Raw genomic sequence first — 14088 nt, forward strand, 5'->3', positions numbered from 1 at the left:
TGCAGCCAGTATATCTGCCCTCCTGATAATATATCCAAAGTACATGAGACAAATCCTTGCCGTTCTCACTTCTAAGAAACATTCTGTCTGTCCTTCTCTGAGATTTATTTATTCTTCTGAAACTGTTGCTGTTGTTAAGTGTCGTTGAGTTGGTTCCAACTCATAGTGACCCTATATAGGGTTTCCTAGGAGCAGCTGGTGGATTTGAACTACTGATCTTGTGATTCAATGTCCAGTGCTGATTTTACAGTGCCATGCCAGGAGTTCTGATAGTCCATGATAAATCTAATATTCTTCATCAACACCATAATTCCAATGCATCAGTTCTTCTTCAGTTTTCCTTATTCATTATCCAGCTTTTGCATGCATATGAGGTCACTCAAAATACCATTGCTTGGGCTGGGTGCACCTTAGTCTTCAAAGTGACATCTTTGCTCTTTAACACTTTAAAGAGGTTACTTGTAGCAGATTTGCCCGATGTTTGATTTCTTGACTGTTCCTTCCATGTGCACTGATTGTGAGTTCAAGTAAACTTAAATTCTTCACAATTCCAATAATACTCAATGATAGTTGTCTGCATATGTGTCAATCTTCCCCATTCAACTGAAGACTACTTGAAAACAAGGGTATCTTTGACTTTGTATCTACAATACCCAGGACAGTACACACAGAACTATGGGACACAATTTCACTGCTCTTGACACAACAATTAAGCTTTATAGAATACCCCACTACCAATGTTATCGTGACACATGATGCTGAGAATGAAATTGAGTTTTGCCAGCTTCTGGTGTTATTATAGATAGCTACCGGTTAAAGCTGGCCAATGGAACATGACTGAAATTGAATGTACACAACCACTGAGAGGGCTGTGCCTTCCTTTCTCTTCTTCCCCTTCCTGTTGGCTGGAGTGAAGACATGGTAGTAGCCAGGCATTGTGGGCCATACAGATGAGAGCAGAACCCAGGAAAGGCTGACCCATAAAAGAAAACAAATAAACCCATCTGTTTTCCTTTATGCAACAGAGCCATCCATCACACCATCCCTGGACTGCCCTCACCCATTCTATTAAAGACAGGGTTCCGCTATTATAAATTTTATCTGGCTTAAGCAACTTATTTTGGAACTCTTATTTCAGCAGCCACCTCTGTATTTTAACTAATGAGAAAATTATTTTTAGCTGACCACATGACCTCTCAATGTGTTTTCAGTCCTTTTTGCAGTTAGTAAAGGAGCTCCGGTAGCGTAGTGGTTACGAAATGGGCTGCTAATCTCATGGTAAGCAGTTCAAAACTACCAGCTGTTCCATGGGAGAAAGATAAGGCTTTCTGCTCCCGTAAAGATTTACAGCCTCAGAAACCCTGTACAGGATTGCTATGACTCGGAACCGACTCCACAGCATATAACAACAACAACAACATGGTCATGTCATTAAGAGCTAGCTAAACAGATAAGGTGTATTTAAAGGGAAACACAGATTGTTTAAAGAGAAAAAGCTCTCTGCTCTTTTACCTTTGTCCCCAGGCAGTCAGTTGGAATGTGAATATGCTGGTTGGTGGGGAACCATTAGGAACCAGGTGGGTGAGGACTACACTCTCCATAGGGCACAGCAACAAGACTAAAGAAAGTTGAGTCCCAACAACATGAACCCATCATCACACTTGTTCCTGAACTGCTTATACCTAGCTGATTCCACAAGAGAGAGGAAAAAAACTTCATTACCTTGCGTTAATCTACTCTTAAGGAGCTCTGGTAGCGTAGTGGTTATGAATCGGGCTGCTAATCTCACGGTCAGCAATTCGAAACTACCAGCTGTTCCATGGCAAATAGATGAGGCTTTCTGCTCCCATAAAGATTTGCAGTCTCAGAAACCCTGTACAGGGTCGCTATAAGTCCGAACTGACTTCACGGCACATAACAACAACAACAATCTACTCTTATTTTAGGATTCTGATACAACACTGGAAACTGTGTAATTATATAAATATTTTGACTTTAAATATATGATAAGAGTGTACGTGAAATTCACTTTGGAGTTCCTCAAGAGCTACTGCTGAGTACTGTCTTCCAGATTAGCTACAACTGAACTACAACAGGAGGACCAAGTCCTGTCACAGAGAACTAACTGTTCAAATATAAGTAAGAATCCACAAAGGCATACGATTACATACAACTGGTGGTGGTGGTGGTGGTGGTGGTGTTAAGGGCAGTCAAGCTGGTTCTGATTCATAGTGACCCTATATAGGGTTTCTGAGGAGCAGCTGGTGGATTTGAATGACCAACTTTGAGGTTAGCAGTCCAATGAGTAATTTACAGCGCCACACTAGGGCTCCTACATACACTTACAAAGGCATGGGCTTTGTATCCCAATCCTATGGGCTGAATCGTGACTACAGTGATTCTCACACGTACTACTAGAGTATTTGCAGTGGTGTCACACATACAGGGCTTTGTAGGGCACAAATTTAACTATGTATATATAACTGGCAGGGAAATGAAAGGGGGAAGATTGAAATTGAAAATGTTGTTGTTAGGTGCCGGTGAGACAGCTCTGACTCCTTTCAACCCCATGCACAACAGAATGAAACACTGCCTGGTCCTGCACCAACCTCACAATTGTTATGTGTGAGCCCATTGCTGTTACCACTGTGCCAATCCATCTGGTTGGGGGTCTTCTTCTTTTTCACTGACCCTCCACTTTACCAAACATCATATCCTTCTCCAGGAGCTAATCCCTCCTGACAACATGTCCAAAATATGAGGGACGAAGTCTAGCCCTCTTCACTTCCAAGGCGCACTCTGGTTGTACAACACAAATTGGTTTGTTGTTTCGGCAGTCCATGATACTTTTAATACTCTTCTCCAACACCATAACTCAAATGCATCAATTCTTCTACAGTCTTACTTATTCACTGTCCAACTTTCACATGCATATGAGGTTACTGAAAATACCATGGCTTGAGTCAGGCACACCATAGACCTCAAACTGACATCATTGCTCTTGAACACTTTAAAGAGGTCTTGTGCAGCAGATTTGCCTAATGCAATATGTTGTTTCATTTCTTGACTGCTGCTTCCATGAGTATTGCTTGTGGTTCCAAGCAAAATGAAGTCTATGACAACTCCAATCATTTCTCCATTTATCAGGACATTATTTATTGATCCAGTGGTGAGGATTTTTGTTTTCTTTACATCCCTGATCAGCAACAGTATGTTCTCACATATGCTACTAGAGTATTTGAAGTGGTGTCACACACACAAAGGTTGTTGCTGTTAAGTGCCATCGAATCAGTTCTGACTCATAGTGACCCTATATAGGGTTTCCAAGGAGCAATGGTGGGCTTGAACCACCGATCTTGAGGTTAGCAGTCCAATGCCTATTCTACAGCACCAGGATTTATTGTTGTTGGTAAGTGCCATCGAGTTGGTTCCGACCCATAGAGACACTTTATAAGGTTTCCAAGGAGTGACTGGTGAGCTTGAACCACCGACATTGTAATTCAAATGGCTTTGCAGTCTGGCACATTAACCCACAGTGCCACACCAGGACTCTACAACACCAGGATTAGTAAGGCACAAATTTAGCAATATATGACTAGAAGGGAGAAGACTGGTATTTAAGTAGCATGGACAATTCTGCCATCATTTCATTCATTGACCATATGTTTTCAGTCAAGCTTAGTCTCCACATGCTTCTCAAAGACTGAGCACCTTGCTTTTCTGGGTGTGAGACAAGTATATATATGAGACAAGTATATTTGTCTCATACATGTTGATCTCCAATGCAGTATTTTTAAGGATTAAGTGATTTTAAGGATGATTTTGACTATACTCAAGCTCCATTTTCCAAACTCTAGAGCCCATCCCAGATAAAATGCGACTTCCCTGTATTCATTGGCTGATAGTTAATGATTTACCCTATTGGTCCCAGACAGTCCAATTGGTCCTAGAACTCTATTCTACTGGCTTGTTTCCATTTTTTATGTGGTTCATCAAAAGAAGGAAAACAGTCCAGCTTTGCTGTGGATTTTGCCTCTTCTTTTACATTCTGATGCAACAAACTGGTTTCAAATCAGTCCAATAGTAAGAAAAGTAGCCTCAACCCCAAAAGCAAGGTCTTCACATTTGCCCATTCCAAATGCCCATTTACTGCATTAAATGTCACACAGACTCACAGTGTCCTCAGCCCCTTCCACTGAGAATCTGGTATTGTGAATATGGTCCTGAGGGTCTGTGTTTTCTACTTTAACGTCTCTGGATTTCTAGGAACAGCAGAGACAATTCCCAGTCAGTCTTCCCGACTCAGTGGCAGAGGACCTGGGATACCAGAAGGTCTGCTATACGAGAGGAAGTGAAGCAATGTAGGTGGAAGGGACTTGAGTAAAATGTAAAACATGAGGTATTGTCTTCATCCAGCTGCTTCTTGTAGAGTATCAAACAAGAATCTAGAATTGGGTGGGCCTCCAACCTACCTCCTCACCATGTCCTCTCACCTCTGGTTCTGCTGGGAGCACTCCTTTAGCTGTCCCTTCTCTGCTCCCTAGGCCTGAGTCAGGCACACCTCTTTTTTGTTCTCATGGCGTGCCTTGCTCACTCCATAACAATTGGTTTTGTAGCAGTTGTTGGTTTTGTTGTCTGTATTTCACCTGGACTCTAACCAAATCCCAGTGGTGTGGACCAAGCCTGTCTTGTTCTCTGCTGTTTCCCAGGACACAGTACAATAATTAACCAGCTTACCTTGAGTTCACCATAGGGGTGCTATGGCCCTCACACCTGTTAATTTGACCCATAAATGGCTACTCCACCACACTGATTAAGACCATTGGACTCACATGAAGTAGTAATCATTTTAACTCACCCCTTAGCAACAGATGTACTTTTGAGTATATAGGTGGCACAATATGCTATTGTTGTTGTTAGATGCCCTTGAGCCAGTTCCAATGTACAGTGACCCTATGTACAACAGAACCAAACTCTGCCAGGTTCTGTACTATTCTCACAATCATTGTTCTATGTGAGCCCACTGCTGCAGCCACTGTGCCAATTCATATCTTTGAGGGACTTCCTCTTTTTATTTGCTGACTGTCTTCTTTACCAACCATTATGCCCTTTTCCAGGGACTGGTCCCTCTTGATACAAAGTACAAGCAACAACTTCTCACCATCCTTGCATCTAAGGAGCATTCTGGCCAATTTGTTTGCACATCCACACCCACTGCCATCAAGTTGATTGTCCAGAAGGCCTTTTGTCACTTACCCCAAAGCCCCAAAGTACACCTGGATGGAGAATACTCTCTGGACTGGATCATACATGCTCACAGTCAACCCAGTTTTTTATTAGTTGCCACAATAAGCCATGCGGTTACACATTTTTAAGCAAACAGGGTCTTGCCCTCCCTGCATGTCATTAGCAATAGAAACTGAACTTAAATCCAGGAAGTCTCTTATAAATTACAGATGAGAATATCAAGCCAGTGTGGTACAGGCTGGTATTTCCCCAAATGGTTTTGGAGTCCTCTTGCAAACTCACAGGACTCATTTGTATAGTAAAAGCTCTGAAAATTTCTTCTTAATATTGTTCAATCCAATTTCCCCAAATTTTTCATCAAAAGACGATATCAATCTTCAGAACTACTTGCTGACATATACGTACTTAAGAAAAAGAATAACTAGATAAACCATCACAAGGCCGTAGTCCCAGTATGAGATCCATCCTTTATTGGTTAGTTGGATGTGTCAGTCGACTCTTTCTGTATTACCAACAGCCAACTGCATCTGAACCATTCAAAAACACTTTGGAGTACTCATAAAGAGGAAAAAAGACACAAAATATTTTCAGTGTGAAAATACAGTATTCAAGCTGTTTCTCATGCATGATTAAACCTTAATGGCATGACCTGACTGACAATCATTATATTGCTTATTCGGGGCCTGACTCAACTTTCCATCTTTTATGCCTCAGGAGATTCAGCTCCAGATTTCTGAAAGGTAGCTGGGAAAAGCAATGGGAAGGAGACTTATTAGTTAAAGTTAAAAAAAAAAAAAAAGAGTTTCTATTCATCTCTATAATCCAAGGCAAAAATATCCTCTTGTCTCCTTTCCAACTAACCCTTTCAGGTTGTACCTTTGTGATTCTTCCCTTTGAGGACACCAGGTGAGAAAAACCTCCAAATATTCCCAACTAATGCTCTTGACTGAAAAAAAAGGAAAAGAAGAAAAAAAAGTTTCCCTCTAGTCAGTTCTGAGTCATGACAACTCCATGTAGATCATAGTAAACTGTGGTCCAGGGAAATTCAATGATTGATGTTTTCAGAACATCAGGCCTTTCTTCCATGGTATCTCTGGGGAGACTCATATGGCCAAGCTTTCAGTTTGCAGCAAATGTGCTGTTTACCCCACTTAGGTACTCTGAAGCCCTTGTTAAATCCTCAGAGACTTATTTAAGATGCTAAGTAGTCATTTTTAAAATATGAATCCCAACTCTGAGAACAGCCCAAAGTCAAGAGAATGACCATGAGATGTTGGGCAAGAATGGATCCATCTCAATGTAACTGTTCTTAGAAATGAAGCCACTCAAATCATTCCCTTGAAAGCTCTTCTAAAGTCCAGGAGAACAAAAAAAATCATTGCTAAGAATTTGGGCAATGCTTATTATATTATTCTTATTATCTGAAGGAGAGCACAATGACTCCATAAGATAAGCACTAGACTGCAAACCACAAGGTCCGAGATTCAAACCACTCGATAGGAAAAATATGAGGCCTTCTGCTTTTGTGAAGATTTAAAACCTCAGAAACCTTAACAGACTTGTGTCTTAACTCCTCCCCACAAAGATCATATAGTCCTGGGATGGAAAAGGACAATAATTTACTCTACTGTTGCTTGCTACATGATCATTCAAAATTGGCAAGTGCAAACAAGAGAAGAATCACTAAAGCTTATCATAATTAAAGACATTTTTGTAACATGACAGCTACAGAATATTAAAAAGTGACCTGAAGATGTTTCTCGGACAAGCCGTCCCAGCTCCAAGACCATTAGGTACTAAGAGAGGTAACAAGGTACCTTTACTCTTAAACCATTTACCTTCCTAAGTCTTTTCCTTCCCACTGTTCTTTTATTTCATCCTTATTAAGTGTCGAAAACAGCATCCAAAAACACATCCCTTCAACACTGTTCAAGAAAGTTCAAAGTGTGATTTATCTCAAATGGGAAATTTGTTGTTTTTGTTAAGTGCCATCGAGTCAGTTCTGACTAACAGAGACTCGGGACAGGGTTTCGAGGAGCAGCTGATGAGTTTGAACTGCTAACCTTGTGGTTCACAGTCCAGTACTGATCCTACAGCGCCACACCAGGAGTGCTTAATTCATTATAAGGTGGAAGTGTTAGAGCCCAGCTGGCTTGGTCTGAACATGAAGCCCTTAATCTGTGGAGTTTACATTTGGGGCCCATTGTGATGCAGACAGTACCTGGAACTAGGAGGGGATTGATGGCTTATTGAGTACAGGGGTTCTTAACTTGGGGTCCTAGGACTCCCCAAGAAATCCATGGGTGGAATTCAGGGGGGCAGTCCATACTGAGCACATTATTTATGCACATTAAGGTACATCTTGTTCACTATATCTTGCTATTTGATTCATTCATAAACAGGCATATATATATTGCTATAACACAAATTTAATTTGTTAATAATTTGGACATTGTATTTCAATATAACTTTTGTTTTTTTGTAATCCTTTCTGTTTTATTTCTGTCATTGGGAAATTTTTAATTTTTATTTTTTTAATTAAAATTAAAATTTTAATTTTAATTTTTAACTTTTCCAAACATGCAAAAGAGTTTATAGCACTGAGAAGGTTATAAAAAATTGTAAAAACCCTGCTTCTTTACAAGTTCCCAGGAAGGTATTTATCTTACTTTCTTTATGAAGATGACAAATTTTGATACTTCAAAGCATCAAAATCCTCACTTGTATTTAATGCCACCTTTCCCCAGCCCCAACCAATTCCTAATACTAGGCCCAAGAGTGACTTTTAGAGATCAGGATTGTTTTTGGACCAGTAAGTATACAATGGGATCTCCTGAACTTTTCAGTAACATGGATCAATACTAACTCTTGGGACAAATCTTAGCTAGGTTTTGAAACCTGCACTCAGCTGGGTTCTATCTATCATTCAGGCTTTCAAGGAGGCTTCAAAAAGTTGGTGGGGAGATCCCATTATCTTTTCATTCCATTTTCCACCAACATTTTGAAACCTCTCAGATATTAGTTGGGGACATTGAGAGCTGGAGAAAGGTGGGGCTAATGTATCTATTCTGGAATGAATGGCTGCATCAGGCTGGAGATTCAGATAAACTGAGAGTCTAGGTATCAGCTACATAAACATAAAGCCCTGTCAGACTGCCTGAGGCTTGCCAACAAGCATCATTCACACCACTCAGGTAGGAAGGCAGTACCCTGTTCTTACAAATATGTTGCTTCAGTTATTCCTCACAATAACCACTCTGGCTATGTATTTATTCCTAATATCTACAGTTCAGAGGGGTGGGGGAAAAAAAGGTCTAAAATTAAATGATTTACTCAACAGTATAACCACCAATTCCCATGATTTTTATTCATTTTCCTCTCATCTGAGAAATCCACCTAAGGAATCCCAACTCATGCTTTAAGATTCAGATCAGCTACCACCTCCTCTGTGAAGCTCTCATTTTTCCTTCCTCCATGTTCTTTCTTGCCCCTTCATTATCTGGCACAAACCTCAGTTTTAATACCTAGCACATTTTGATGTCCATCTCTTCTACTCTAGATCCTCCTTTAGACAATGTGTCTCCTAAGAAAAAGGTTACTTTGTATTCCAATTTCTAAACACAGTGCCTGATAAGGAATGCTTGATGAGAATAAAGTTAATGGTCACCAACGAGGGATATTATTGTTTATGAATGATGGATCATGGTTGAAAGCAGAGAATACCAGAAAGATGCTCTATTTTACTGTATTTTACTGACTACATAAAGGCATTAAGCTGTATGAATTATGAATAATACTGCAAAAAAATAAGAATTCCTAACACTTTGTTGTGCTCATGCAGAACCTATACATAAACCAGGATGCAGTACTTTGAACAGAACAAGGGAATTAAAAGGGTTTAAAATCAGGAAAGGTGTGCGTCAGGATTATATCCTTTTACTATATTTATTTAAGGAGCTCTGGTAGTATAGTCGTTATGAATTGGGCTGTTAACCTCAAGGTCAACAGTTCGAAACTAACAGCTGCTCTGTGGGAAAAAGATGAGACTTTCTGTTCCCATAAAGATTTACAGCCTCAGAAGCCTTGTCCAGGGTCACTATGAGTCGGAACCGACTCTATGGCACATAACCACCACCACTATATTTATTCAGTCTGTATGCTGAGCAAACAGCCTGGGAAGTTGAATTATATGAAGAAGAACACTGCATCAAGATTGGAGGAAGATTCATTAGCAACCTAGATATGCAATAATACACCTTGCTTGTTTGAAACAAAGAGTACTTGAAGCACTTATTGTTGAAGATCAAAGACTACAGCCATCAGTATGGATTACACATCAATATAAAAACAAAATAACAACAACAAAACACTTTACAACTGGACCAATAAACAATATCATGATCAACATAGAAAAGACTGAAGTTATGAAGGATTTCATTTATACTTCAATCCATATCAATGCTCATGGAAACAGAAGTCAAGAAATTAAACGATGTACTGCATGCGGCAAATCTGCTGCAAAAAAAACAAAACACTTTAGAGTCAAAAGCAAAGATGACGCTTTGAGAATTAACGTGAACCTGACCCAGGTCATGGTGTTTTCAACCAGCTCCTAGGCATGTGAAAGCTGGGTAATGAATAAGAAAGATGGAAGAAGAACTGATGCATTTGAGTTAGAATGTTGGCAAAGAATATTGAACGTACCATGGACTGTCAAACACCACTTGTCTGTCAGTTGCTCATACTCTGGTGGCTTGTGTGTTGCTGTGATTCTGGAAGCTCAGTCATGTGTATTTTAAATACCAGCAGGGTCACCCATGGCAGATGAGCTTCCAGATGAAAAATACTAGGAAGAAGGAGAGACGGACTACTTCCAAACATTTAGTCACTGAAAGTATTATCAACAACGTTGCAAAACTGTCAGCACCAGAAAATTGAATACTGAAATATAATGAAAAACACCAGAATATTGTCAGATATAATGCCAGAAAATGAGCCCCTCAGGTTGGAAGGTACTCAAAATGCAACTGAGGAAGAGCTGCCTCCTCAAAGTAGAGCTGACCGTGATGACACAAATGGAGTAAAGCCCATGGGAGTAAAGCCCTCGGGACCTTCATTTGCTGTGGAGGGCACAACTCAAAATGAGGAGAAACAGCTGTAAGCATTCATTAATAATTGGAGCATGGAATGTACAAAGTATGAATCTAGGAAAATTGGAAATTTTCAAAAATGTTATGGAACACATAAACATCAGTAACCTAGGAATTACTGAGCTAAAACGACTGGTATTGACCATTTCGAATCCGACAATCACATGTTTTAATATATCAGGAATGACAAATTGAGGAGGTATGGCAACACATTCATCATCAAAAAAGAATGTATCAAGTTGAGTTCTGACATACAACTCTGTCTGTGATAGGATAATATCCACACGCCTACAGCAAGACCACTTAATACCACTATTATTCAAATTTACACACCAACAACTAAAGCCAGTGATGATAAAATTCAAGAATTCTACCAACTTCTTCAATCTGAAATTGATCAAACATGCAATCAAGATATATTGATCATTACTGGTGATTCGAATGCAAAGTTTGGAAACAAAGAGGAAGGACCAGTAGTTGGAAAATGTGGCCTAATGACAGAAACCATGCTGGAGATCGCATGATAGAATTTTGTAAGACCAATGACTTCTTCGTTACAAATATCTTTTTAAACAACATAAAAGACAACTATACACCAGGATCTCACCAGGTGGAATACACAGAAATGAAACTGACAACATCTGTGGAAAGACAGGCTGGAAAAGCTCCATATCATCAGTCAAAAGAAGGCCAGTAGACTGGTGACCACCTTGGTCACTGATAAGGGGAAGTGAGGGAAAAACAAATACAGCATAGGTGGTAACAAAGAAACAAAGGGATTTACTACAGGGTTCGTGGTGTGAGTCAAAAGAGGCTGGCTGGATAGCTCTTCTCTGGGGGGAATTGGTGGGTGTCTCAACAATTGAGAGCATACAGAAAACAAATCCAAATAACCTTTCCTTCTTGACGCTTACAAATGTTTATCCCTGTGAGGCTTAGTTTAGATTTGGAGATACTGGAAAATAGAACTTTAGATCCAAAAATCCCTTCATTATCAGAAGCTGTTCTATTGGAACTGGCAGAGCTGTACTGGAGTCTTAGTGCTGCAAGTTTATTTCCTATAAACTACTTAACCTACCTAAGCTTCAGTTTTCTTACTGGCAACTTGAAGAGGCCCATAATAGCATTTATATTTTAGGGACACAAGAGGCTAAATGGGATAGCCATAAGTGAATATGGTGCTTGGCAAAACTATATTTGTATTATTTTATTAACTGATGTTGTTGTTGTTGTTGTTAAGTGCCGTCGAGTCGGTTCCGACCTATAGACACCTGTATAGGGTTTCCGAGGAGCGGCTGGTGAGCTTGAACCGCCGACCTTGTAGTTCAAAGGACTTTGCAGTCTGGCGCATTGACCCACAGCGCCACATAGAATATAAATAGTGGTTAGAATCCGGCTGCTAACCTCAAGATCGGCAGTTCGAAACTACCAGCTGTTCCACGGGAGAAAGATGAGGCTTTCCGCTCCCGTAAAGATTTGCAGCCTCGGAAACCCTGTACAGGGTCACTATGAGTCGGAACCAACTCCATGGTACTTAACAACAACAACGTGAATAAGGAGTCCTGGTGTGGCGCTGTGAATTAATGCGCTAGACTGCAGAGTCGGTTTGAACCATAAGGTCGGTGGTTCAAGCTCACCAGCCGTTCCTTGGAAACCTTATACAGGATCGCTATGGATCAGAACCGACTCGACAACACTTAATAACAACAAAGTGAATAAGGAGTCCTGGTGTGGCTCTGTGAGATAAAGTACTGGACCCCAAGGTTGGTTTGAACCACAGGTCGGCGGTTCAAAGTCAATCAACAGCCACTTCATGGAAACCCTATAAGGGTCGAAATGAGTCGGAACCGACTCAATGGCACTTAACACCAACAACAAAGTGAATAAAATCCCTCGTGTAACACTGTAAGATAAACACTTAACTGCTAACTGTAAAATGGGCAGTTAAAACTCACCAGCTGCTCTCAGAAACAGGGTGGCTATCAATCAAAACCGACTGGACAGTGTACAAGAACAACAAAAGTGAATAAAAATATTAGTAAAGTGAGTAAGGTCCAGAAGAGCTGGGTAAATATAAGTCAAACCTTGTTACATAGAAAGAAAAAGTGCTATTTAGAAAAATGCATTGAAATGTTTTATAAAAGTGAGTAAATTAACCAGTCCCACCCAATTTGGTAATTTTCATATTTCGGATTTACTGAAAAATCTATATTCACGTCTCACAAATTTGAGAAGACCGGCGCAATTCAACAACAAAGTTCCTTAGTTGGGGGGCGGAACCCAGACATTGCATCAATTTCCTGGCTCACCACTAAGCTTGCATAAGAGAGCCCTGGGCTATGTTGTTCAATTCTACTGAAAATTCAGCTCCTGCCCCTTCGGTGGAACTGATCCACACGAATCATGGGGCAAAGACCAGTCTTTTCAAACGCCTGCTCCCCAGCAACCAGGCCGCGCCAGGACCCGGAGCTCCACGGAGGGCCGAGGAAGGCTAGGCTCCCGCCTCTTCAATCTGACGGGCCTATCGCATCAGAGGGGTGGTTGCCCCTGCCCCTAAGCTTCGGGCTTGGAGCCAGCTCAAAGCGCCAGTCCGGGACAAGAATAGCAAGCAACAGGGAGAGATGCAATGAGTTCTGAGCAAGGCAGGGGCCGCCTAAACTTTCTAGATTAAGGCGACGGCGCTTGGCGCTGTAACTGTATCTTCAGGAAAGGTTAATGTAAATGTCAGAGGCCTCCGGAGGTGGGGTGGGGGAGGAGGCGGGGAAAAGGAAGCCTAGGAGGCGGAGGGTGCCCCCAAGGTCATGCCGGGCTCCCCACACCCGCGCCTTCCTGCTCTCAGGGAGCCAGGAGAGCAGCTCTGCGGGGGCTCGTGGTCACTTTTACCAAGACGACGACCTCCGCGGGGCTCAAAGAGGGAAGAGCGAGCGCAGAGGACCTGGGCATGGAGGCTCCCGCGGCCGCGCACGTAAGCGGCCCGGCCGGAGGAGCACGTCGCGCACGGCCTCGGGCGCACGCAGCCGAGCGTGTCCCTTACCCCGTTGGCAGCGGCGATGCGGACGATGAGCTGGATGGCCTCTTTCATGTAGAACCGGCCGTCCCCGCCCACCACCAGGGTGGCCTCCTGCCGCAGGGCCGGCTCCACAGTGGAGATGATACTCTGGATGAAATTCTCCGCGTAGTTGACGCTGCTTTGGAACACTTTCACCCGCTTCCGCAGCCCGCTTGTGCCCGGCTTCTGATCCGGGTACGCCTGGGTCTTAACGGTCACGATCTTCACCATGGTGGCGACTCCCTGCGTGGGGCCGGAACGGACTCTGCTAACAGAGGGGCGGCCGGCCTGTGGCTGCGGCTGCTCTGGAAAACGAGCGCTAGCCTGTGGGGGCAACGGCGACACTCTGGGCACTGCTCGGCCCTCCTCCTTAAAGGGACAGAAGACAGGGCCCTCCCTCTGGCCGTCGGCTCACCCAACAGATCCCAATGGGAGAGGAAACCCGAGCGCCCACTTCTCGGCCTCTGGTAATATAGGTGGAGCCTCTCCGATTTGCCTTCCCCCCTAGTAAAACAATCCACCATAATACGAAATTCTCAACTCCTCCCCCATATGCAGGGCAGAGCCTAGGGTTCAGACCCCGCCAGGGCTAGGGTGTGGAAAAATCGAACAAAATTATTTCCTGTGAATCACGTCTACAGA

The 14088-nt window shown here is 42.3% G+C and overlaps 1 protein-coding gene across 1 annotated transcript in view; it reads right to left on the bottom strand.

The window, feature by feature from the left end:
• The window catches only part of PGM1 (phosphoglucomutase 1), a 90410-nt gene extending 76571 nt beyond the window's left edge, over positions 1-13839 (bottom strand). Inside the window, exon 1 of the mRNA XM_006862464.1 lies at positions 13432-13839. Within this exon, the coding sequence (XP_006862526.1) occupies positions 13432-13677 (246 nt within the window). The 5' untranslated portion in view covers positions 13678-13839. The remainder of the gene's footprint in view (positions 1-13431) is intronic.
• Positions 13840-14088: the final 249 nt, after the last annotated feature.

The sequence above is a fragment of the Chrysochloris asiatica genome, unplaced genomic scaffold (assembly GCF_000296735.1).
Source record: "Chrysochloris asiatica unplaced genomic scaffold, ChrAsi1.0 scaffold00048, whole genome shotgun sequence".
NCBI classification, from domain to species: Eukaryota; Metazoa; Chordata; class Mammalia; order Afrosoricida; family Chrysochloridae; genus Chrysochloris; species Chrysochloris asiatica.